Below are 23606 nucleotides of genomic sequence, written 5' to 3'. Positions count from 1 at the left end.
CAGCAGCCTGGGGTTGGTAGGTGACAGGTTGGGCTCGGCTGGGGTTTCTAGGTAACGGTGTAGTGCCTGTAAATTGTGACTCAACAATCAGACAGTTTTCCAGACACCAAAAACATAAACTTTTTGCCAAAAATCAGGCTGGGTGGGCTTTTTAAAGCACTTCAGCTTTAAGAAAAGGCCCCCTTTGAAGTTACCCCACATCACTTCGATATCTCAAGATCTGGACTTTGACTAGACTTAAATGATTTCTAAATTCTCAGCCAGTCCTTGGTGGATGCACTGGGTTTACAACAGCGCCTATAAAACATATTCATCACCTTGAATGTTCTGCCGCTTTTAGAACGAAAAAAAAAATTTAAATCCCCGTAATGTAATAAAAACCCAGATTTCTACAAAACGAAGACAAATAAAAACATTTGAATAACTGCATAAATATTCACAACATTTAAAGTGAGTCAGCCAATTAGTGCTGGTAGTAATTAGTGCAACCAATTAGATCACCATTTAATGATCTAAAGGTGTGCAGAAACAAAACATCTCATGTTCTAGATAAAGATATCTTCACGATTTCTTCCCACTAACAGATGAAGTCAGCAGGAATACTCTGGCAGATATCAATTCTGTATGGACCGGATGAGCCTGAACTCCATTTGTGCTCCTTCATCCATTAATTCATGCTTGGACTGAGACAGACTCAGTGAAGGCAGCGAGACGGATGACGTTGGACATGGAGAGAGGGAGCATCAGAGAAAGCTGGAACAGGAAAAGGGCGGCAGATTTGTGTGTGAAGGAGAGAGCTGTGATGGCCGCCAGCCAGAGTGATCAGAGTATAAAGTCACAGGAAGGAAGAAGGTAAAAGCCGTAAAACGGATGCCAATATACCTCGGCCTCCACTCCCCGCAACAATACATCTCCCTCCATTTTAATGGCTCCTTTCAATCAGTCATCTGAAGATGGAGAGAAGACGTCACAACTGCTAACGAATAAAACCCATAAGAAGGCAAAAAGTCACATAGGGGACACAACAGACACAGCAGTAAAGAAACAATAGTTGGACTTTTTCAAGTTTCTGAGATTTCCGACCAACATGGCTGCTGTGAGCTTAAAATTCAGTGAAGTAACAAACTGTTTATGTGAAATTCTCTCAGTTTTTGTCTAATTACTCTGATCTTCACTTTTAAATTCACATACAATCCCTATTTACGAGCATAAAATGCGGAGAAATGCGCTGCTGTTAAGTTGTATTGTTAACGTATTTTTGACCTGCAGCTATTGCTGCCATACAGATGGATTTTGTGTGATTTAAAGATTTCTGGGTTTAGACATAAATGTTATTCTACATAATTAGACTTTAGCACTAGTTTTGAAATTGTTTTTCTTACACTCCCACCATTAGAGGTTATCTGATGGTACTACAGCAGTAGAGTCAGGGGTTTACTGATGTGCTGAAATGGCCTAGTCAAAGTGAGAATCCAATTGAGAATCCAATGGAGAGTATTTAGGGCTGAGTAGAGATGTAAGCCATACTTTTCATGTCATCTTTTCGAACATATTTTGTAGACCATGAATCACTTTCCTTCCACTTCAGGCATAATCTGCTTTGTGTTGATCTGTCACACAAAATCCAACAAACTCTGATGTTTACATTTGGAATGTGACACAATGTGGAAAAGTTAAAGTGGTGTATATATTTGTGAGGCATAGTCTAAGTATCTGGCATTTCAACAATTTATCTATTACACTAACAATTTCCTTTCCAGTGGAAAAATTGGTTGCATGTTGCTGTTGTTATGTGGCCTTCTACAAGGTTTAATGAACCATGACGCTCTATTTTGGACAAATAACGTGTCACATCTGGCCAACATGTCAGTGTTTCTGCACTTTACCAGCAGAGACAGGCACAGTGGGAGATGTACCTGAAATAAAATAAAATAAAGTCTCTCATCTAACCTTGAATAAACAAAAAGTCACAGCTGCTCAACACTGATGACTCATCAGCTTGTCTTCCCCCTGAGACACAAAAGGATACACACACACGCACGCACACTGGGGTAAACTCCCTGGGTCCTTGGCGTCCGTGTCTATGAGACGTATCACACAGGTAATTAAACCCGAGGCAGCAAATGCATTTCTAATATTAGCTCCCTTGACGTGATGTTGTGCGGCTGGGGGCCTGTGCTAATATTAGCTCTCAGCTTGGCTGTTGCTGTTGCTGGTGCTCTACAATTTCAGCAACATGATAAGTTCTGCATTAAAGTCCTGAGGAGATCAAGAAGGCTTATGTTAACCACATGGATAACGACGGACATCAACGGGTTTGCACTAGCCTGACAAATTATTATATTTCCCTGCTAACAACGCCGATTGACTTCAGATAATTTGGACTCCAGATAATAAAAAATCAGATGAAAATACACCTGCAGTTCAAACTCCACATCCACTTTGTGCATCCTGAATTACAATTACCCAAGCAGCAGCTTAAGCAGACTGGCAGGAACAAGAAAGGCTAGTTTTATGGGGACTTAGTGTCTCCTCCTGATGGTGCCTTCAAAGACACAATCACACAAAAGCTATGAGTCCTGTGACTCACGCAGAGGCAGCAGGAGGTGTGACTGAGTACAGAGAAAGATCCAGAGAGGCTTATTGATGGAAATAAAAGGAGAAAGATATTCAATCAGCACCACAAACGCCGTGACCTTGCTGCCTTCAGACTCCTCTACTCACTACTCTGACTCACTGAATGAAGAACTGAACACAAACAGAGAATCCAGGGATAATGACTGAGCAATCATCGAAAGATTTAGTCTGTTTAGCACATCAGCCGAAGTGAACATCTTGGATTTTCATGGGTTGTGATTTTAAAAAGTAAGAAAAGTTTAGCTTCAACAGTTGCTAGTCAAATTCTGATTTTATCCCCACACAGATTTATTTTTAACTCACTTTGGTGTTTTATATAATCACACAAATTTAAACACCGAGGCAATCATAAAAACCCCACAAACTAGCTGTCAAATAACTGCTTTTTTAAGTGCAAAAAAGCAGCGTTGCTAAAAGATTTCAAACAGCAGAACATCTTGTCTCGATCTAAAGCAATCCAAGAAATTATCAGGAACAAAGCCATTGACGCCTACCAGTCTGCAAAGGGTTCCAAAACCATTTCTAAAGCTTTATGACTTTATTGAACTGCAGCGAGATCCATTATGGTGGTAAAACATGGTGGAACCTTCCCAGGAATGGGCGACCAAAATTACCCCAAGACCACATCAACAACCCACAAGGTCACAAAAGAGCCCAGAGCATCCAAAGCCTCACTCCATCCAGTGCAGAACCGTGTTCATCATTCAGCAATTAGACAGAGACGAGGCAAAAGTGGCGTTTATAAGAGCATCAAGGCAAAAAAAAAAAAAAAACACCAAAGAGGACACCAATGTCTGTCTCATATTTGTCAAAAAGCAAGTTCTTTCTGGGGAAATATTTTGTGTACTTAAAATAATTTTACCAACATGAAATTAAACCACTGATTAAACATGATGGCGGTGGTGTTAGTGTGATGGTCTGAGGTTCATTAGCTGCTTCAAATCCTGGACAACTTGCTGTGTTAACCCAACATCTCCGTGCCCCTGTTAGAAAATCCTGCTGTAGGAAGTCCTGCCATCAGCTTCAGAAATGATCCAGAGTACAAAAACAAGTCCAAATCTGAACGGTGACAAAACTGTCACGAATGTTTTGGAGTGACCCAGTCCAAATCCAACTTAGGTACTGCAATATCAATCAATCAAATTTTATTTGTATAGCACATTTCAGCAGCAAGGCATTTCAAAGTGCTTTACATCATGAGCACAAAAACACAAAGTCATGCATCATGGCATAAACAATACATTGTTACATATTACATTTCAAATACAATTCTAAACAGGTGTGTTTTTAGTTGCGATTTAAAAAAAGTCAAGGTTTCTGCTGTTTTTCAGTTTTCTGAAAGTTTGTTCCAAATTTTTGGTCCATAGATGCTGAGACCTGCTTCTCCTCTCATGGTTCTGGTTCTGGGGATCCAAAGCAGACCAGAACCAGAAGACCTGAGAGGTCCGGAGGATTGATACAACAGCAGATCTTTAATGTATTGTGGTGCTAAACCGTTCAGTGATTTGTAAACTAACAACAGTATTTTAAAATCTATTCTTTGAGCTACAGGGAGCCAGTGGAGGGACTTTAAAACTGGTGTTATGTGCTCTATTTTCCTGGTTTTAGTGAGAATGCGAGCAGCAGCATTCTGGATCAACTGCAGCTGTTTGATTGATTTGTTGGACAGGCCTGTGAAGATGCTGTTAAAATAATCAATGCGACTGTCAAAAGCTGCACTGAGGTCCAACAGAACCAGCACTGTGGTTCTCCCACAGTCCGTATTTATATGGATATCATTGAGTACTTTTACGAGGGCAGTCTCCGTGCTGTGGTGAGCACGAAAACCAGATTGGAAAGAGTCAAAGCAGTTGGTCATCATGAGGAAACTATTTAATTGTTTACACACAGTTTTTTCAATAACTTTGCTGATGAATGGGAGGTTTGAGATTGGCCTGTAATTCTGCAATAGTGATTTGTCCAGGTTGTTCTTTTTTTAGCAGTGGTTTGATGACTGCTGTTCTCAAAGCCTGGCGGAAAACACCGGATGTAAGCGATGAGTTACTATTTGGATCAGATCAGTAGCAATAACAGGCAGGACTTTCTTAAAGAAATGTGTGGGAAGGACATCCAGACAGCAGGAGCTTGAACTTAATTGACTTATAATTTCTTCTAGGTTTTACAACTACTTAATAATAAACAGTACAAAAACAATAGGCCTTCGCAGCGTTTAGCTGCAAAGGCAGCTAAGCCTAAGCCTAAGAATAATAATAATAAACAGCACAAAAACTGTTTATTATTATAAACAGTTTTTATGACTGTTTATAATTTTTAATGGTAGTTAAAAATGGTTTCAACTACCATTTTTAAGTAGTTGAAAGTGGGTCATTTTTTCTGTATTTGTTTTGTTTTGGTACAGCAATGGTTCTGGATTTGGAGTTGATGTGCAGATTAATCCTCTGATTTTTTGAATTTTCTCTGAAAAGCAGCTGGAAAACTTGTTCCATCAGCATTAGATTGAGTTCAGGTGGTAACGTCACAGGAGGGTTTGTGAGCCTGTCAACTGTTGCAAATAAAGTTCGAGCATTATTGATGTTTTTGTTTATGACATCTGCAAAGAAAGCCTCCCTTCCATGTTTTAGTGTTGAGTGATAGTTACGTATTTTTCTTTGTAGATGTCATTATGAACGTGAAGTTGAGTTTTACACCATTTTCGTTCTGCCCTGCGACAGAGTTGTCTTGCAGATCGAACTGTTTGTGCATTTCTCCATGGAGATTTTTTTGTACCAGAAACAACCTTTGCTTTAATTGGAGCAATGGAATCAATGATATATGAAACTTTAGACTGAAAATCATCTACCAACTGATCTACATCATTACAGCTTAAGGGTGAGGAAGAAGAGTAGATTTGATTAAATGTTTCTACTGTGTTTTCTGTGAAAGAACGTTTTGTGACAGTAGCTGTTTGTCCAAGTGGGTTAAAGAATAAAGAACCTTCAAAGATAACAGCAAAGTGATCCGACAGGGCGACATCAGTTACAGAGACATTGGAAATATTCACACCCTTACTGATAACTAGGTCCAGTGTGTCCTTGAGTGTGTGTTGCTTGTTTCACATGTTGTGTTAAACCAAAATTTTCTAAAATATCAGAGAGCTTTTTTGCCCCTCTGTCTTGGGGTTTGTCCACATGAATGTTGAAATCATCAACAATTATTAAACAATCATAATCAATGCATATGGAGATAGAAGATCATTCAAGTCAGTAAAGAAATTTTCTACATATGTTGGAGTTTTGTATAAAGTTAGTGTCAAAGTTCGTTTGTACCCTTTAATCTGAAGGAGGGGGGAAGGAGTCGCTCCATCTCCAGTCGATTTATCAGCTTGTTTTGGAATATCGTGCTCCTGATCCGGGGAGCGTTCCATCCGAGTCAGACATCCTTGAGCCCGTTCTTCTGACACGATGATCCTGTTGCTGTCCTTGTTGATAAAATGAAAAAGGTTTGCAGTGAGTAGCTTCATCCTATATTTATTAAGATTGCGTCCTCCTCTTCCAAAAAGGTGAAAGCGCTGCCAATAGATCCAGAGGTTATCGATGAAGGTCACTGAGCTGGTAGAGCAGCTTTTAATCAGCCATTTGTTGATCGTGAGCAGCCTGGAGTGTTTTTCATCTCCCCATTGAGGTGATGGAATTGGACCACTGAGAAATAACTTCATTTTTAATTTTCCCCTAGTGTTCAGAAGAATATTAAAGTCCTTTTTCAGAATCTCAGACTTTTGCTTTGCCAGATCGTTGGCTCCAACATGCACAACTAAAGTCTCAATATCTGGCTACATATTTATAACCTTAAACAGACTGTTCATGCTCAAAAACCCTCCAATGTGACTTAACTAGAGGGACCCTGTGAAGAAGAGCAGGCCAGAACTCAGATCAGAGCTCAGTTTGCCTCACTGCACCCCGACTGGGCTCAATAGATTTAAAGAGCTAATGAAGCCGAAGCTGTGAGCAGAAAGACACTAAACTCCTCAGGAGTAACACACCCAGGTGATAATTATGGCTGGGTTTGTTTCTCTGAATGTCCTCCTTCCTGTTTGCTGTTAGTGAGAAGGCGCAATGATAAGAGACAAGACACAATTATGATGAGAATAGATTAATAACAAAATATCATCACTATTTGCTTTATTATCCCAAACTTGCAAGTGCAAGAAATGTCACTTATTTGTCTCCAAGTGTTTTTGAATGAGCTGTTCTAATTTTTGACGGTCAGGCGCATTGTGCTCACTACTTCTGTAAGAAATTAGAACATCAGTAGGATCAAATTCATTATTTTTTATGCTTTGACAAATAAGCCAGCTTTCATACATGTTGGAGGTACCAGGAGACACTCATACACAGAAATCCAATGTGTGAAATGGCCAAATCCTTTGTTTTGTTTTGTTTTACCCATTTTTAAATTGAACATTTCACTGTCTTACAAATTAACAACATGGTTGTTGTGACATTGATTTTAAATTGAGTTATGCGATTAGATATAATTTTTCTATTAAGCTTGTCTGTTTTTGACAATGATTTTTTTGTTTGTTTTTCTTTTTACATGTTTTATTTTTATTGTTTATTCATTGTTTATCCTCCTTAATTAGCTTTTGTATTACTTTTTTGAATAAACCTGATTGAGTGATTTTACCTGAACAGTGCTTGGAAATAGTTTTTTCCACGACACATACAAGGTGAGAATTCATTAGAGTCTGAAATATTGCAATATTGTCATTAATGCTCAAATTCAAACTGCAATGATGAGTTACGATGCAGCCCTGCCTTAGAAAAAGTTATTATTAGAAATTATCATTATTATCATTATTAAAAACTTCTGCATTCTGCATTAGTCTCTCTTTTTAGCACGACGAGCCGCTGGGCTAATTTTAATTTATGTAGCTTCCCAATCTGAGAAACACCAGGCGCTTTCAAAGTAAAAGCTGAATGAAAGCGTCACACTATGCATGTTTCACTTTGTATTCTCTACTGACTTCTACAGCAGTGACTGAGTTTGTGAGTGGGTGTTAGGTGAGGGAAAGGTGGAGTGGGGGGAATCAGCATGAGACGCTGACACTGACAAGTCTTCTTAAACTGATTATACAGAAATATACTGTCTGTTCTCACACTTTGTCACATGTTATGATGTCACTTCTGCTTCTAAAAAACATAAAATCACACCTACCCTCACAAACCAACACTGAGAGCTTCCATTCTTCGTGTGCGGGACTTGGTGGTCTGCGTGTGTTATGAAGTGACACACACATCTGGATGATGTGTGTGATGGTGCACAGCCGTCAGCTGTCTCAGGTTGTGTGCTCACTCTGCGCTGTCAGCACAAACCAGAGACACTCGCTGCTACGTCTCCACTACAGACGCTCAAATTTCTCCCACCTCGCTGCATTCCTCCTGCAGGTCCCGTTTCAGTCTCACACTCACCTCTCCTCCTCTTGCAGCCTTGCTCAGTCCGTATGAGATTTACACCTCCCACATGGCTTATTTAGCTTCATCGGTTCTGTCCTTCCTTCTTCCTTCCCTCTCATCTTCCTCTCCTTTCCAGCAAAAGCAGCCGGTGGAGACCTGTCCAACCAGCACATCCAGAACCCCCCCCCCTCTCCTCTCCTTTCCTTCGCCGCCTCGTCAACCAACGGAGAAGCTCAGCCTATTAGCGTGCTCCTATCCAGCCATCCCCACCCCTCTCCCTCTGCCTCTCACATACATGCTGAGTCAGTGTGGAGTGCTTAACACAGGGGGGAGTATGCAAGGCAGTGGGGATGAGAAATGATTAAAGCTGGCGAGAAGCAGCTCTGCTTGGACCCCACTGTCCACACGGGGTGAAGCGGAGAGGAAGAAATAAGATATAAAAATAAAGCAGTAGATCTGAGAGGACGGGAATAAGACATGTAGTCTGATCTGCGTGTGTGAAATCCTCATTTAAAACAGTTCAGTGATACATGGGAAAGATGAAGATTTGCAAAGGGGGATCTGCACTTAATTTCTATAAATTTGCAGCTCTGTAAAAAATGAAAAACCCACTGCACTGAACCCCATTGAAAACCTCCTGGTTATTCCACCAAACACTGATTTCTGAGCTCTTCCTGAGTTAAAACTCAATGAGTATTGTTGTTTCTTAATAAATACAAACTTGTATTTGCATTAATGAGGTCTGACAGAACTGCATCTGTTTTATTATTTTCTGCAAATAAGCAGATAAGCTACATTTTGCTTGAAATGTCAGAGACATGTTCTGAGAAGTTCATAGAGTAAAAGAACAATGTTCATTTTACTCAAACATATACAAATAAAGAGAGTAAATTCAGAAAAACTGATCATTTTCCAGAGCTGTATACATAAATAATCGTATTTTATTTGACAAAGTTTTAGGTCATCGTGTTAGCGTTGGGAGTTCAGATGCTTGGATGCATTAATCGTTTGCACAAATGTCATAAATAATTTACTGATGCATCTGACTTCACTTTAACTTTAAATGTTTTTTCCAATCCACACAATCCCAGAATCATACACACCCACCCACTAATACTTTGTTAATAACCACCATGTATGTCGTAGCAGGAGCACACGTATGTTATTGCAATCAACAAGCTTCTAAAAATAATTCTGGCACAACATTTGAATCTTAATCTAAAGCTGCTTTCACCAATCCAATGGCAGCTCTGATGTGTGTTTGGGAGCAAATGTCGTTGCTCTCGACTGTGCGCAAACTTCAACCATGGAGCTACTGACTGGAGATGAAATAGAAGAAGTAATACGCGTTCTTCATTATTCTATCCAGTAGAGCAACACACCAGCACCACAGGGAGGAGTATGCACCGACTCTGGGGATGGAGAGTAGAGTTGAGCCAGAAAACCTGACGTGTCTAAGTTTTGTAGTTTTTAAGTGAGAGTGGATTAAAGATAATCGAGGTGGTGAAAAATCAGGTGCAATCGCCCTTTAGTCATCCCCTTCAATTGGTTCCAAGTTCAGCTTCGTATCACAATTATAAGGCACACATACTTTTGCGCTAAATATATCCCCGTACCACTCCCTCTTTTTCAAGACATCTCAGTTATGTCCAAGACTTTCGTTCACTCCATCTATTGTTTTGTCTGATTACTGAAACTGCAGCTGAATCGACAGCAGAAGCAAAAGCATGAAGTAAAAGGCTCAACAAAAGCAGCAACAGCCTCCTTTTCTATTCCTTGCTAATCACAGGTTGGACATGCGACAAATAACAGGCTGTTTTGAATAAACATGAACTAATTAACATAGAATGCAGGCTGGAAATACTGAGCAGGTCAAAGGTAAAGGAGACAGAGAACGGCCTCGGAAACAAACTGTTTGTCTGCAGGTGAGTTTTTCATTTAGAAAAATTAACACACCACTTTTGCTCTCAGATGTGAATGAAAAAGAGCCGACAGGAAAAACAACCAGCTTCTTGTGTCTGGGAATATCAGAAAATAGCACAAATAGTGCTTAACCTCTTGTATCTCTATTTTAATTTCTCTCAATAAATTCCTCTGATTATTTTCAAGGTCTTTAATAGATTTAAAATCATTATATTATAGTTTCGAGGAAACTCGTGCTCTATGCAAAAATTTTTACTTTTGCAAAATGTTGCTTTTGTAAAGCAAAACTAATGTTTTTACAACTGCTCAGCCGTCCCTCCGCAATCTTTTTCCATTATTTTAATGTCGACAAATGAATTACTTCAATTTGTGTTGCAGCTGCATTTAAGCATGGAACAGGGGAGACGGGTTGAAATGGAAAGCAAATACTTTGGAATGAATTTCGAAGTTGGTTGCAAAAACATAAAAAACCCTGAATTAAATCAGACAAAACGTGGACAGTGTGGTTCAGTCACGCCTGCGTCCTGTTGGTCCGGTCCATAACTAGACGGAGTGGAGCTGTCTCTTCTGACCTCTCCTTTGTCCTTGAAGGCAGCAGCTCATTTATCCAAATAAAGCCACAGCTGAATGAAACATCAGCAAGACAGCAGGCTGTCGCAACCATGATTGTTTCTGTGAAACAACTGCAGCGAATCCAGTTTTCCAGCAAGAAATAAAACTGAAATGTAAACTAGCAGAAGCTGAGCCAGACATTTAGGTATCGTGGAAAAAAATCAATAAAAAAAGGCAAATTTGTCTTACTGTGTCACTGAAATAAAATAAAATGTTCCCCCTTTTTTGATCTATTGAACTAGATTTCTTCAAATTTGGAAGTTTACATAATTTCTCTAAGTGATTTGGTAGAATTACATTTTAAACTACACGACTTGGATCAAACGTTTCGGGTCCTTTTCCACAAACCATAGTTTGCTGATCTGCTTGTATGTCTGGGGCCATTGTCCACTTGAAGACCAATTTATGCTCAAGCTTTAACTTCCAGGCCAACATCTTTAGCTGCTGTTTTTATATGTCCACTTGATGCTCTTTTCTCATGGTGTCGCCTATTTTGTGAAGTGCACCAGTCCCTCTTGCAGCAAAAACCAACACAGCTTCCCCATTTTTGTTCAAACGTTAAAATGGATAAAAGTCTTTGTCTATGAACAAATATCGGAAGTTAAAACTATGTGCAGAATATTGAGCTGTAAATTATCCATTATTTAAAAGGTTACAATTAACGGTAAATTACAGATAACTTAAAGCTCATCTGGAAATTTAAGCTTAAAATTACCGGAGGTCAAAATTGTGAATTTAAAAGGTAAAAAAATATATATATCCTTTTATTCCGGATTTTAGCAAATTTAAATAATGTTGGTATTAATAACAGACTGAAAACAGGGAAAAACTTAGTCTGAATTACTGTCACATAATGGAAAGGTTTATGTAAACACGTAGTTTATGCATTTGGGGATTTCCCCTCCTCGTGTTTAGCAGTCCGTCACTCAGACACCGGGATCACGCAGCTTTCTAGAAACACGAGACGAAACAGGTTCTCAGCCGCAGCAGCAGCAGCCCGTCTCTCTGCAGACTGCACCAAGTCGGACCAAGCCAACCTTTCAGCAGAGTCAGCACTACAGCAGATGCAGATGAGATTCCTGGAGCCGTGATGCTTTCGTCAGCCTGCAGGACGGCAACGACTCCGCTGTTCTATTTCAGACTAATAAAGTTAAGGATATTGAATTAGGATGTTCGGCTGATTGACTCCAGTATCAGCCAGTGTCGATATTCCTGGGTGAACTTGAGAGTCCATGAGAGATGAACAATGGAGCTCATTGACTGATGAGGTTTTAAAAATAAACATGGAGTGATGAGTGAAGAACTGAGGTTGAATGTTCATCTAAAGTCAAGAACGCCAACATTTTGAAACGTACTCCTTCTTACGTTTGTACTTTGTCCACCATTGAAAATGCCACTGCAGAACTAACGTTTTACTTTGATGTTCCTTTTTTTTTAACAGCTTACAGGGATTCATCTTGGTCACATTGCATTATTTACTGGGATTTGACCAACCCTAAGTGCTGCATAGCGGTGAAGTATAAGCAAAATTACACATATTTTTGAGATTTGTTTGACAATAAAAATCTGGTCATTTAGTTTAATATCATCATAAAAAACAACAGCTTAAATTCATTTTAATAACCTTAAAAAGGGTTTTGTTGAGTCTCAGCAGATGTTTATTTGTTAGATGCTCTTGAGGAAGTCCATATTTGGTCAAATAATAATTTTTCCCAACTTGTTGCTGTAGTTGCACCACAATTGGTTTCTGATTTTCTAATCGGTGCCTCGTGACAACTCCAGTCTCAGAAGCTTGGGCTCCACTCAGTTCAAGCACACGCACACGCACACGCACACACACACACACACACACACACACACACACACACACACACACACACTCCTGTCCATCAAGCAGGTAAACTGCCACAGACTGATTTTTCTGCTATGTTTCTACTAAAACAAATAGGAGTCTGTTGAACTGTCCTTAAGAGGGTGAAATTAATTTGCACTGATTAAAAAATAATTAATTGGGATAACTGATTATCTGAATTTGCTACTTTAAACTGTGGCACACCTCAAGGCTCAATTCTAGGTCCCAGATTCTTCTATGTAAATATCTTCTCAGGGAGCAAAGCACAAATCTTTGTAGCCATGCTGATGACACACCATTCTATATCACTGTGTCTCTTGAAGCACCTTTTAATTGTTCTCTAAATATACATTTTCTTCAACTCTGTCGGGACAAAATTAAAGTTTCAGCGAGAGAAACTCACAACACACTTTCGAGTTATGACAATACTTGATTTGTCACATTTGAGAGTCACAAATAATGCATTAGATGATCTCCACCCAATCCAGACACTTAAGTCAAATGTAGAGTTGCTTGTGAATGATTTGCTTTCTACTCTTTCTGACTGAACCGTAGCTGCTTTACAGATTCTCCAGCGTTCAGGGGAACTGAGAAGGACCACAAATCAAGCTGCTGATGCTTGATTTGTGGTTTTGTGGTAAAGAAGTGATTTTAAGGTGTTTTAACTGGTTATTGTTAGTCAACTTTATTTATCATTTTTAAAGTTGAGATGGTTTGGAGTGGGAGACATTTTGAGGACATCTGAGACGGAGGAAAAGACCAGCCTGTTCAGGAAAGATTCACAAAGGAGGACATGAAGATGATTGACGCAGCAATTAAAGCAGCGAAGGAGCCGGTGAGCAAGACTTTCACTGCCCAGGACACTCAGGGTCTTCTCTTGACTCCTAATCAATAACTAAAATTCACAATAAAACATCCTTTAAACTTTATTTATATTTTATTATTTTATTTGTTTTACTTGTTTCATAAAACAGCTTGTGTAGTTATATATATTTGATTTGTATCCAAAATTATCTGGAGGTTTATCTTTGATATCTTTGTGGGGGTTTTTTCATGTTCATGTTTTTAGGATGATAGTTTCTTCATCAGTTTTAATAAATTTGTAGTTTTCTCACTGCACGATTGCATTTTCTCAGTTTATCATCAGTTTGTTGTTTTAATTGTTGTTTTAGTTTGTGTGTGTTTTCATGTTTCTGTCTTTTTATGGATTGAGGCCTTTATTTCAGACAGGAAAGTGGGAATTAAGAGAGAGAGGAAGACATGGGGCAAAGGTCAAAAGGCCGGGACTCACGCCTCTGTTTCTTTTCAACCTTTGTATCACAGTTACTTGAATGAAAAAAGCTCCATGAATCAAGTTTGATTGACTCATCTCATGTCAGCCCTTCACTATCAGCCCTGTAGGTCAGATCACAAGTATTGGCAGATCAATAACTGGGCTTCCTCCAGAGTCACATTTTTTAAATGTCTGTTAAAAATACTTCCTGTCAAGGCAGTCAAATTATTTAGAGGTGACTTATGTAACTCCGCTGCCCGGCATCAGATAAAGCATGAAATCACTTGCAGTTGGACACCTTAGCAGGATGCTGTGGGTTATTGAGCACGAGAAGAAAAAAATAATCAATTCCTGGCACTGAAAAGTTGCCAAACAGCCAAGAACGATCCCCACACCGACAGCAGACTGTTACTGAGAGACCAAAGTGACAAAACGAGAAGGCGTTTTCAGCACGCAGCGAGGAATAAAGCGCTTCTACAACAGATTTGTGTTTCATTAATCACACATGATCCAGGCTGCTGCAAAGCGCTCCATCTGCACCGCAGCCAGCACACAGAGAGAACCTCACAGATTGGAGCAGCTCGCGGCGGACGGCCAGTCTTGACAGGGAGACGCAGCAGGACTGTCAAACGCTAACGCTCGCCATCGCCTCTCAAGCTGCATCCCATGTCAAAACCCTGAGCGGCTCCTCTCCACTGCCAGAACGCTCACCTCCTAAATACACCCCCATCAGCACAATTAGGAAAATGTGTGTTCCTGAGCTGAAAATACATCGCGACTTGTAAGCTGGCAGGGAAAAAAAGCAATGTAAAGTTGAGAGAGAGAGAGAGAGAGAGAGGGGGATGAAAAAAGATAAACTGTGGACTGGTGGGAGGAAGTAAGGAGTGGGAGAGTGTAGGGAGGAATGAAAACAGACGTGGGAAGGACACAAAAAAACACAGCAATTCAAGACTTCTCTGGTCACTAATGCTGTTTCTCTGCAGAGAAGGATGGCTTAGCATCTCAATGGATCAATAACAACTAATGGAAACCCAAACATTGTGAGGGCTAACTGTGTTGCTGCTGCTGCATTAAACCAGGCCATCAAAACATCTTTGCATTCTGCTTCTTTTTTATGACAAACACATTTAATCCTCACCAAATTCACTGAACTTTATTCAGTGAATCAGTTTTCTACAGCATGACTCAACCTTAAATACAAACATTTCCTCTGTGTTGCTTTGTGGTACCTCTGGAAGACAACACTTATGGAACAACGTTCTTTGGACAGATCAGACCAAAAATAGAGACATCATGTCGGCAGAAAACCAACCAACACAGACACCTTTCATCAACAGTAAAAGCACGGTGGTGGAAGGCTGGTGATTGGGGACAAGAACCAGTCACTGACTTGAGCATTAAATCCTCTACATATAAAAGTATTCTAGAGTCAAACGCAAGATCATCTGTCTGACTTTGCAAGCAGTAGAGTAATGCTAAGATGCAGAGCGGGAAAAAATGAATCCACAATACTGAATAGTAAAAACAAAATTGTATTTCTGGGTGTTTTCAGAAATAAAAACAGAAAATCTGTATAAAAATAAAAATAAAAAATAAAAAATACTGAGAAATCTGAAATATCTGTAAATGATATTTGTTAAAAACCACAATCTTAAACTTCCCTCAAGACTGAGCAGGCCCATCTATAAAAATACTCTAATTCACCACATTACTTTGTTATTTCAGCACAGGAGAAGTTCTGAGAGCAGGTCCTGGTGCCTTTTGTAAAACTCATTTCACTGTCAGCACCATTTTCTCAATAAATGATGAAATAAAATCTGCAGAAATAAAAACCAGTGGCGTGAGGTCATTCATCTGCCGCGTGGAGCAGCGTGGACATGATGGAAAGAAAGGCTGGATGTGTTTCAGGGGAGGTGGGAGAGATGGAGCAGTTTTCTCCCCCCATTAACCTGAGTTCAGACTGAGTCCCGGATGAGGGACAAATAAACGGCAACAAAAGAAGACAAATGTTTCTGGCCACCCATAACGTCACGGATCGAACCTTTGGTGTTCATTCGCCGAAAAGTCTTCAGCCACCCATGCAGATCTGTACATTTATCCTACAAATTCATTTATTATGAGTGAAAAGCATCAAAATTCACCTGCAGCCGCAGCTCAAATGCTGTTCAGTTTCTCAGCAATGCCCAAAATTCACTTGGATGAATTTTCAAACCCACAGAATTTCAAAATCACAACAATCTTTATCTTCTTATGACTGAGGAGGAAAACAAAAGACAGACATGGTTTTGATAATTTCACTAAATACAGTCACCCGGCTAAATAATGGTCGCCAACCTCTGTTTAAAGCACAACATGGTACCAAGTTTTTTTGGTCCACATTCTACTGCAAATGTCTCACTACACTTGAAATAAAACAAACCTAACTTGGACTTAACTTTTCAGAAAGATATGGGAGTTTTCTTTAAGTTAATAATTCATTAATATCGATGAAAAAGTACTTGTGTAACCTATAAATGGTGCTACACTTATAATTCATCTGGCATTTAACATTGAATGGGCTTTTGCTTCCCAGTCCCTCCTGGTAGAACACCTCTTTTAAAACAAAGTTTTTCACTCCACTCAACTTTCCATGCACACATGCAGGACTCTTTGAACAGCAAGATATTCTGTGGCTTCCCTTACTTGTGCAGTTTGTCGTTGACTGTTAGCTGGACAGATGACAAGTCAGCAGTTTTCCCATCACAAAGTTTTACATTTCCAAGGTTTCTCCCCAGAAAACTCGCTAAGCCAGGTGGTTGTGCGCCAGGGCAGCCATTCTCAGCAGCAATGCTCAGCCTGGTGGGGGCACAAGTAAAGCCTGGTGGCCCGCCAGGCTTCAAATACACCTGATTTCTGCATCAAACATTATTTTTTACTGGCTGTAATCAAGAAATAATCAAAATTATTATATCACTCTGTCTGATAATTATAATAAATGTCAGAATAAATGTTTTCAATGACATTCTAATTGATTCATGTTCATCTATATTTGCATCCGGACTGACAACCTGCTGCTGCTCCAGCTGCTTTGTTTGGACCCTTTGCTCTGTTTGTCATAACAGCACACTGACTGTTTTCTTGCTGTATTATTCACTATTTCATCAGGTACAATCTGTGAATGGCTCCAGAAGTCTGATTCCAGATCAGATCATTGTTGTGCTGCAGCGCCGCGTCAACGCTCTTCAGCTTCTCGTTTTATAGGAAATGCTCGTGAAAAGCCTCAGAAATCCTCCAAACATCCTTTAACTCGTTTGCTGTGTGTGTGTGTGGGTGTGGGGGGTGGGGGGGGGTGACCAGTGTGCACAGACACGCGTCTCCCCGTGTTATCTAGAATCTCCTCACGTACGCTTTCACCTTAGATAAGGCAATGCACGCAGCGCCAACTTTGTCTGCCAAGGACAAAACTTGAGCGGGGCTCTGCACAAGATGCGTCACAGACACGGCTGCGTGAGCGTGTGTTTGTGCAGGACCTTTTCACGGGCCAGCTCTGTGTCCTGCAGGTCCGGTTCGGTGTTTTTCAGCGGTGCGGCGCGGCGCGGCGACAGTCATCCAGTAACAAAATAATTAAAAAAAATAATCCCCATTTGGGAGCCGCGCGGCGGCGGGCGAGGGACGCGTACTCACCAGATCCCGCCGCTGCGCGTCTCTGGAGCCTCAGCATCAGCAGCAGCTACCCGGCGCCACAGATGATGAGATGCTGTTGCGTCGCGCTCTGCTGCAGGCGGCACGCTGTCGGAACCACTGAGGTCCACATTCATCCGCTCCCAGTCACGGTGTGTGCGTGTCACACCGCGTGTTTGGGTGTGTGTTGCAGGGAAGGAGGTGTTGGGAGGGCGAGGGGGGTTTCGGTCCGCGTCCTGTCAAGTGTAAACAGACTTGATGCAGTGAAGCAGTCAGATCATCGGCAGCATTTTGCTGTCAGAAAACTCCACCACTCCGCTGCTCTGATCGCAGCCTCTTCCTCCTCCTCCTCCTCCTCCTCCTCCTCCGTCGGGTTGGGCATGCCCAGTTTCTCCCTCTTCATATGAGCTGTGGAAAAAAACAAACAAACAAACAAACAAAAACTAGATATAATTGTTTGTTGGTCCTACATCTTTGTTAGATTTGTTGTGTTCTCTTTTCTTTATTTTATCAGTCTTTACAATAGGCAGACGCGGTCCAAGATTTTCTGAGGTCCAGAGCAGAATTGAATTTACTTTTATACAGTATTCTCCCCTTTTATTTTTTTTTATCTTTTTTTTTTAACTTAGTAGTATCAGTACGTTTTTAGCTTATAGCTAGAGACACACAGATCAAGTGTGGTGTAGTTATAATAATAAATAAATAAACAATACATATATAATAATCATCATCATCACAAGGTTAAGGAAAGTGCTTTAGATCTTTTAGATTTTATCTTATTTATAAAATAAGATAAAACACAAGACAGAATAATAACAATAAAATGCTATTATGAGTAATAACCTGTTGGTCCTGATGCCAAAAGAGCTCTGATCCACAAAGGGGTGAACTGCACTTAATGGACCCTGATGAGGTGTTCTTCAACCCGGTGGCTGAGCAAGAACCATTATTAGCTTTGGGCCACCAAATAGAAATCTGAAATAATTGGAGGTGGAACCATTGGTTACACATGTGATGCTGAAAATAACAGCTTTTTAGGTTCACGACAGGAGCCTTTCTCCTCTCTCCCACAGACACTCAGACGGGTGGACAGTTTAAAGTTTATCTCGTTTTTACTCGGCTTTTAAGTTGCAGTGCTGAGAAACAGTCTGGTAACAGCGGCGTACCACTCTGATTTCACCGTTTGTCTGCAACAACACCGCTCTATACTGGGTGAGCAGTCTTCTCAGCTGACAGAGATAAAACAGGCAGCAGGATTTTACACCAACAACAGGGAAGGAAAAGATCAGGGAAAAATGAGTTCAGAGTGAAAAATGTTCACAGCTGCAGTGGAAACACCGTAAGTTATGACAAGCTGTGAGTGCCATGGATTTGATGAGAACTATTTGACCGATTTGCTTTTCTTTACATGGTGCATCCCAAAATGAAAACAAAAGAAAGAAATTAAGCAAACTGACCAGTAAAACATGTGAAAGTAAGGATAAAACCTCTTTACTGTCGTCATTGTGTAACAAGAAAACTGCAAAACTATTTATTTAACAAAAGAATCAGGTTCAGAATTGAAGCTATTCTGTTGCTGGTGTCAGAAACTGACGGTCATTCCTGCTTCTGCCAGTATGAGACAAACTCATTACACATTCAGATCTTAAACAGCAGAGGGCAGTGTCAGCTGGTTTTTCATACATGTGTAAAATGTGTGAAAAAAAAAAAAAGAAGCCTGAATGTTTTTAGATGTTTTCTATCTATCTATTTATCTACCTGGACTTTATTAGTAACACTTTTCTTCTTGGTGTTACTAATAAAATGCATTTAAAAAAAGAGAAGATAAGAAACAAATGTTTTTCAAGTTTCAGCACATTAAGGAACTTTTAGTGAAGCTCTTATGAACAAGATTTCATTAGGCTCTGTTAACACAAGCTTACATCAGCAGTTAATGTTCTTTGTCAAGATGCATTTTTTAAACAACTCCAGCTAAAAAAATTTAAACACTTAAACAGAGCAAACCGGGACTCGATCATTCAACAGGTTTTCTTCAAGGCTCAGTTCCCGATTCATCAAACCCTTTATAAAACCATAAGTCTCCTCAGTGAGGACAAATCCAGCTCAACTCTGATCAGGTTCTTCACACCTTTCATTCTATGCAAGTCCATTTGCCAAAAAGCATCCAAACTCATCCTGTTTTCAGAAAAAGAATAAAATTATTGAAGTTCCTTAAGAAGCTTAATTAGCAAAAAATAATGATCCAAGTCAGGTTTGATTTTACTTATGATTTAGATTTTTTTTTTATCTCTTAGTGTTTGGTATTTTATTTTCAGTACAACTTCCATTTGTATGAACATTTATTCCTGCATTAATCCTGTTCATATACACAGGACTCCAAACTGCAAAAACAAGAGCCATTTATTACAGAAAGAATTTTTAAAAAAAAAACTCAAAAAATTGCTTGAAAAAGTAAACAGGTTTCAAATTATGAACATGTGGACAATTAAATTAAAACACACAATAAATATAGAGAAATATTTCCAAGAAAAAACTGTATTTGAAGCTGAATTTTATTTATTTATTTTATCTACACTTCAAAACAAAATAAATACAATATAATCAAAAATAAAAGATTGGAAAAGTCAGTATCAGTGTCTTTGAAATGAATATGAAAGTTGGCTGACATGTCAGATAAATACAGACCCATATCTATATGTAACAGGTCACTGGGTTGACCTCCGGCCTGATAATATTTGGCGCCCCCATCTGGTCCACTTCAGAACTGCTGGGTATTTTCATCACAGAGTAATAACTTATGATTTATCTAACAGGCGTTTCAAATGGGGAAACAATTTGGGGAAAAAAAATAAAATAAAATTATGCACGTCTCATCAAATTTTTAACCTTTAATCATACATCTGGTTTTAGAAGAATCTCAGAGTCTAAGTTCTGCTCTTTCAAGTGGAATTGATGATAATGACCCAGTGATTCACTTTATTGCACGTCATGTGATCTGAACCGCAATTGGGATCCTACAAACATCTTTCGCTTCATAGTCGTACATGTTTAAGAAACAGAAATAAAATTGTGCCCTCAGAAACACTGGATAGATAGACAAAAATAAAAACACAATGAAAAATAATTTTTAGCTAAAACCCTCGTGAACACACATATGTTTCTTCAGATCTCCATGTCGTGAAAATACTTTTGTGCAAACTCTACAGGCAAACGGTTTTTCTCCTAGATGGAGCCTCATGTGACTGTTCAGATTATATTTTTTGTTAAACCTGATTTTACAGACGTCGCAACCAAACGGACGCTCTTCAGTGTGAAGTCTCATATGTTGCTTCAACTGCATTTCCTCCATGAAACATTTACCACAATCGCTGCAACTAAATGGTGCAGTGTGAGACTCCATGTGATTTTTGAGATAGTTTTGTTTTGAAAATCCTTTACTACAAACATCACAAATAAACTGCTTCTCTCCTGTGTGAACGCTCATGTGCCTCTTTAGATTTCCTTGTCGCGAAAATTCTTTATTGCAAACCCTACAGATGAACGGTTTCTCTCCCGTGTGAACAGTCATGTGGCTTTTTAGATGAATTTGTTGTGAAAATCCTTTACTGCAAACACTACAAACAAAAGGTCTCTCTGCAGTGTGGATCCTCATGTGCTTTTTAAGATTTCCATTCCTTTTAAATCTTGAACCGCAAACATCACAAGAAAATGGATTTTCTTCTGAATGGACCTCCAAGTGACTACTCAGACTTGTCTTTGCGTGAAACCTTCTACCGCAATCATCACAGGCAAATGGTTTCTCCCCAGTGTGGAGTCTCACGTGTGTCTGAAGACAACGTTTTTCTTTAAAGCCTTTACCACAAAAATCGCAGCTATGTTCTCTGATTCCAGTGTGAATCATCATGTGTAGCTTAACATAAGGTTTGTGCCTGAATCTCTTGCCACAAATATTGCAACCAAATGGTTTCTCTCCTGTGTGCACACTAATCTGACAGGCAGGTTTGGCACGCAGTTTAAATTTTTTAGCTCTTTTGTTCACCATCACCTTACTTTGTTGTGAAGAGCGTAATCCAGCTGCTTTTCTACCTGATTCTGGTCCTCCACAGTTCTCCCTTCCAGTTTTCGTCTTCCTTTTGTCTTCGGTTTTAATCTGATGAAGCTCTGATAACTGCGGTTTCTCTTCATCCTCACTCTTCACAGTAAGTTGCTCTTCCTTCTTATGAACCCATAGTTCCTTATTTTCCTCCTTAGTGTGGGGGGGCTCTTGGTCTTGCAGGTCCAAAGCGGGGTTCCAGTCATGAGGAACTTCTTTTTTGATCACCAACATCTGATGGACTAGAAACAATTAAACACACAGGTATTGATAAACGCTCTAAAACACATAATTTATCCAAAATAAAAATGCATCCCTTTTTTAATTCCAATTTATTTCTACAGCAGCACTTTCCAATAAATGCCATATCAAAGCACTTCACATACACGCTCAGTAATCAATTCATTACAATCCAATCATATAAATAGTTGTTAACCACTTAATTATCACCCTCAAAATGTTTACATGTAAAACAAAGCCAAAATCTGGATCTGAGAAGCCCTGGTCTAGGAGAACCTGGCTCAAAATGTGATAGATAGGACAGGAAAGAGATATACAAAAAAGGAAAATCTCAAACATAGATTTACTGGTAGAGGTGGACTTTCTGGTAAAATTTAGAGAGTCAATTTAAGAATCTGATTTTGTTAGTGGCTTGTTAAACAGAGAAACAGAACTAAACATAAGTAATGTAGAGGTAATACAATCTATGTGTAAACAGTGACATAGGTAGCTGAGTACTATCATACTACTGTTTGAAAGAGAAAAAAACCTGGTTCAGATCCAAACAATTCACAATTTCTCCAAAAAATATTAGAACGCATCACTGAAATAAAATGGTGCCATCTCCCACCTGTCACCAAATTCTGCTATTCAAGGAAAATGTATGTTTCTTATTTATCTCTACCAATTGAGAAATAAATTAAATCTTCACAAAAGGATTGTCAGCATTTTTAAACAATTACTCACGTCGTAAAACAGCTTCATGCCGAATTTTAACAATGTGGGAACATTCAGTCGGCTTGAAATGTTGCATAGCAGCAAACATGTCAGCAGGATTCCCTCGGAGAGAGTGGATATCCCAACAGGTGTGTTCTGGGACATATCAAAACAACTTCAAAAAGATGAAAACATATTTCATTCTCAAATATAAAATGTTCTTAGTATTGAGTAATGCTGACAGATTCTTTTTTTGGTCCTGGTGTCTGTTTAATTTAGTAGATGTCAGTTTAGGAAAAGCCTCCAGGTTGTGGTGGAAAAATACATTTATCACTTGAGAACTCTTTCTTCAGACCTTGACCCATTTTTGATTTTTTCCCTATCCAAACAAATCAATGTGAGTCACTTACTGAGATCTGTCCTGTCTTGTGTTTCCTCCTCCAGTTCTGATGTGGATGCTGCAGGTGTGGGAGGCTCTAATCTGAACTCTCCAGGTTCATCTGCTTCAACCTTCATAATCTCAGTCATCCTCACTGGACCTGGGATTTTCCTTGCTTGCAACTTTCACATGTTGAACCAGGTTTCAGCCCTGATCTTCTGTTTGTCTCCTCCTGAAACTGCCGTCAGACATAACAACTAACAAATACAGTAATTCTGGTCAGTAGTTCTGGATCCACTCTGTTGAGACGATCCCGCACAGTCTCACAACCTCGGAGGGGATTCGTACATATTACAATGAAAACAGTAAAAGCTCAAACGTCTAAACCACTGACAAAGTTTCTGCTGTTAGCCGCGGAGTCTATCGGTACATTCACTTCGCTGGTGAGGGCTAATTACATGCTCTACTGCAAACCCAGACTAGAAAATAATCACAGTGGCTTCAAAACAAACACAAAGAAGGAGTTTCCTCATAAAAACTGTTAAACCTAGAGCCTGACATAAATTAAACACTTGTCTTACAGAGTTTAAGACGTTTATCGATCAAGACTTAACCAGTTAAGCTAGCACTGCTACATCCGGTCACTTCCACAACTTTGACCAATGAACGACGAGTAAAGCTGTAGCTCGAAAAAAAACACTTCCTCTTTAAACCACTGGCACTTCAGAATAAGACGTGTGTATAAGCCAAACGTATACAACTACACATTTATAGTCATTTTTTCCATTTCACCGTTTTCAATAAATCAA

General features: G+C 39.5%; 2 protein-coding genes across 9 annotated transcripts in view; both read right to left on the bottom strand.

The window, feature by feature from the left end:
- Positions 1–17716, bottom strand: part of LOC129367921 (PH and SEC7 domain-containing protein 1-like) — a 72574-nt gene extending 54858 nt beyond the window's left edge. For 4 of the 7 annotated variants that reach the window (XR_008606745.1, XM_055042609.1, XM_055042613.1 and 1 more), the window contains exon 1: positions 17393–17716. The gene's annotated coding sequence lies outside the window, so the exon portion shown is untranslated. The other 3 variants (XM_055042610.1, XM_055042611.1, XM_055042612.1) reach the window with 3 other exon arrangements.
- A 2207-nt stretch (positions 17717–19923) lies between these two features.
- On the bottom strand, positions 19924–23433 carry LOC129367869 (gastrula zinc finger protein XlCGF57.1-like). 2 transcript variants are annotated; one of them, XM_055042492.1, is made up of 3 exons: positions 22829–23433; positions 22449–22574; positions 19924–21724 (listed from the first exon to the last, which is right to left on the bottom strand). In XM_055042492.1, the coding sequence occupies exons 1-3, from the start codon at positions 22944–22946 to the stop codon at positions 20517–20519; spliced, it is 1452 nt and encodes a 483-aa protein (XP_054898467.1). In that variant the 5' UTR covers positions 22947–23433; the 3' UTR covers positions 19924–20516. The 2 variants fall into 2 exon arrangements, with proteins under 2 accessions (XP_054898467.1, XP_054898468.1); XM_055042493.1 differs by lacking the exon at positions 22449–22574.
- Between the last annotated feature and the right edge of the window lie 173 nt (positions 23434–23606).

This window comes from Poeciliopsis prolifica, unplaced genomic scaffold (genome assembly GCF_027474105.1).
Source record: "Poeciliopsis prolifica strain line A6 unplaced genomic scaffold, Auburn_PproV2 SCAFFOLD018, whole genome shotgun sequence".
NCBI lineage: Eukaryota > Metazoa > Chordata > Actinopteri > Cyprinodontiformes > Poeciliidae > Poeciliopsis > Poeciliopsis prolifica.
This window is presented reverse-complemented; position numbering and strand designations above follow the sequence as displayed.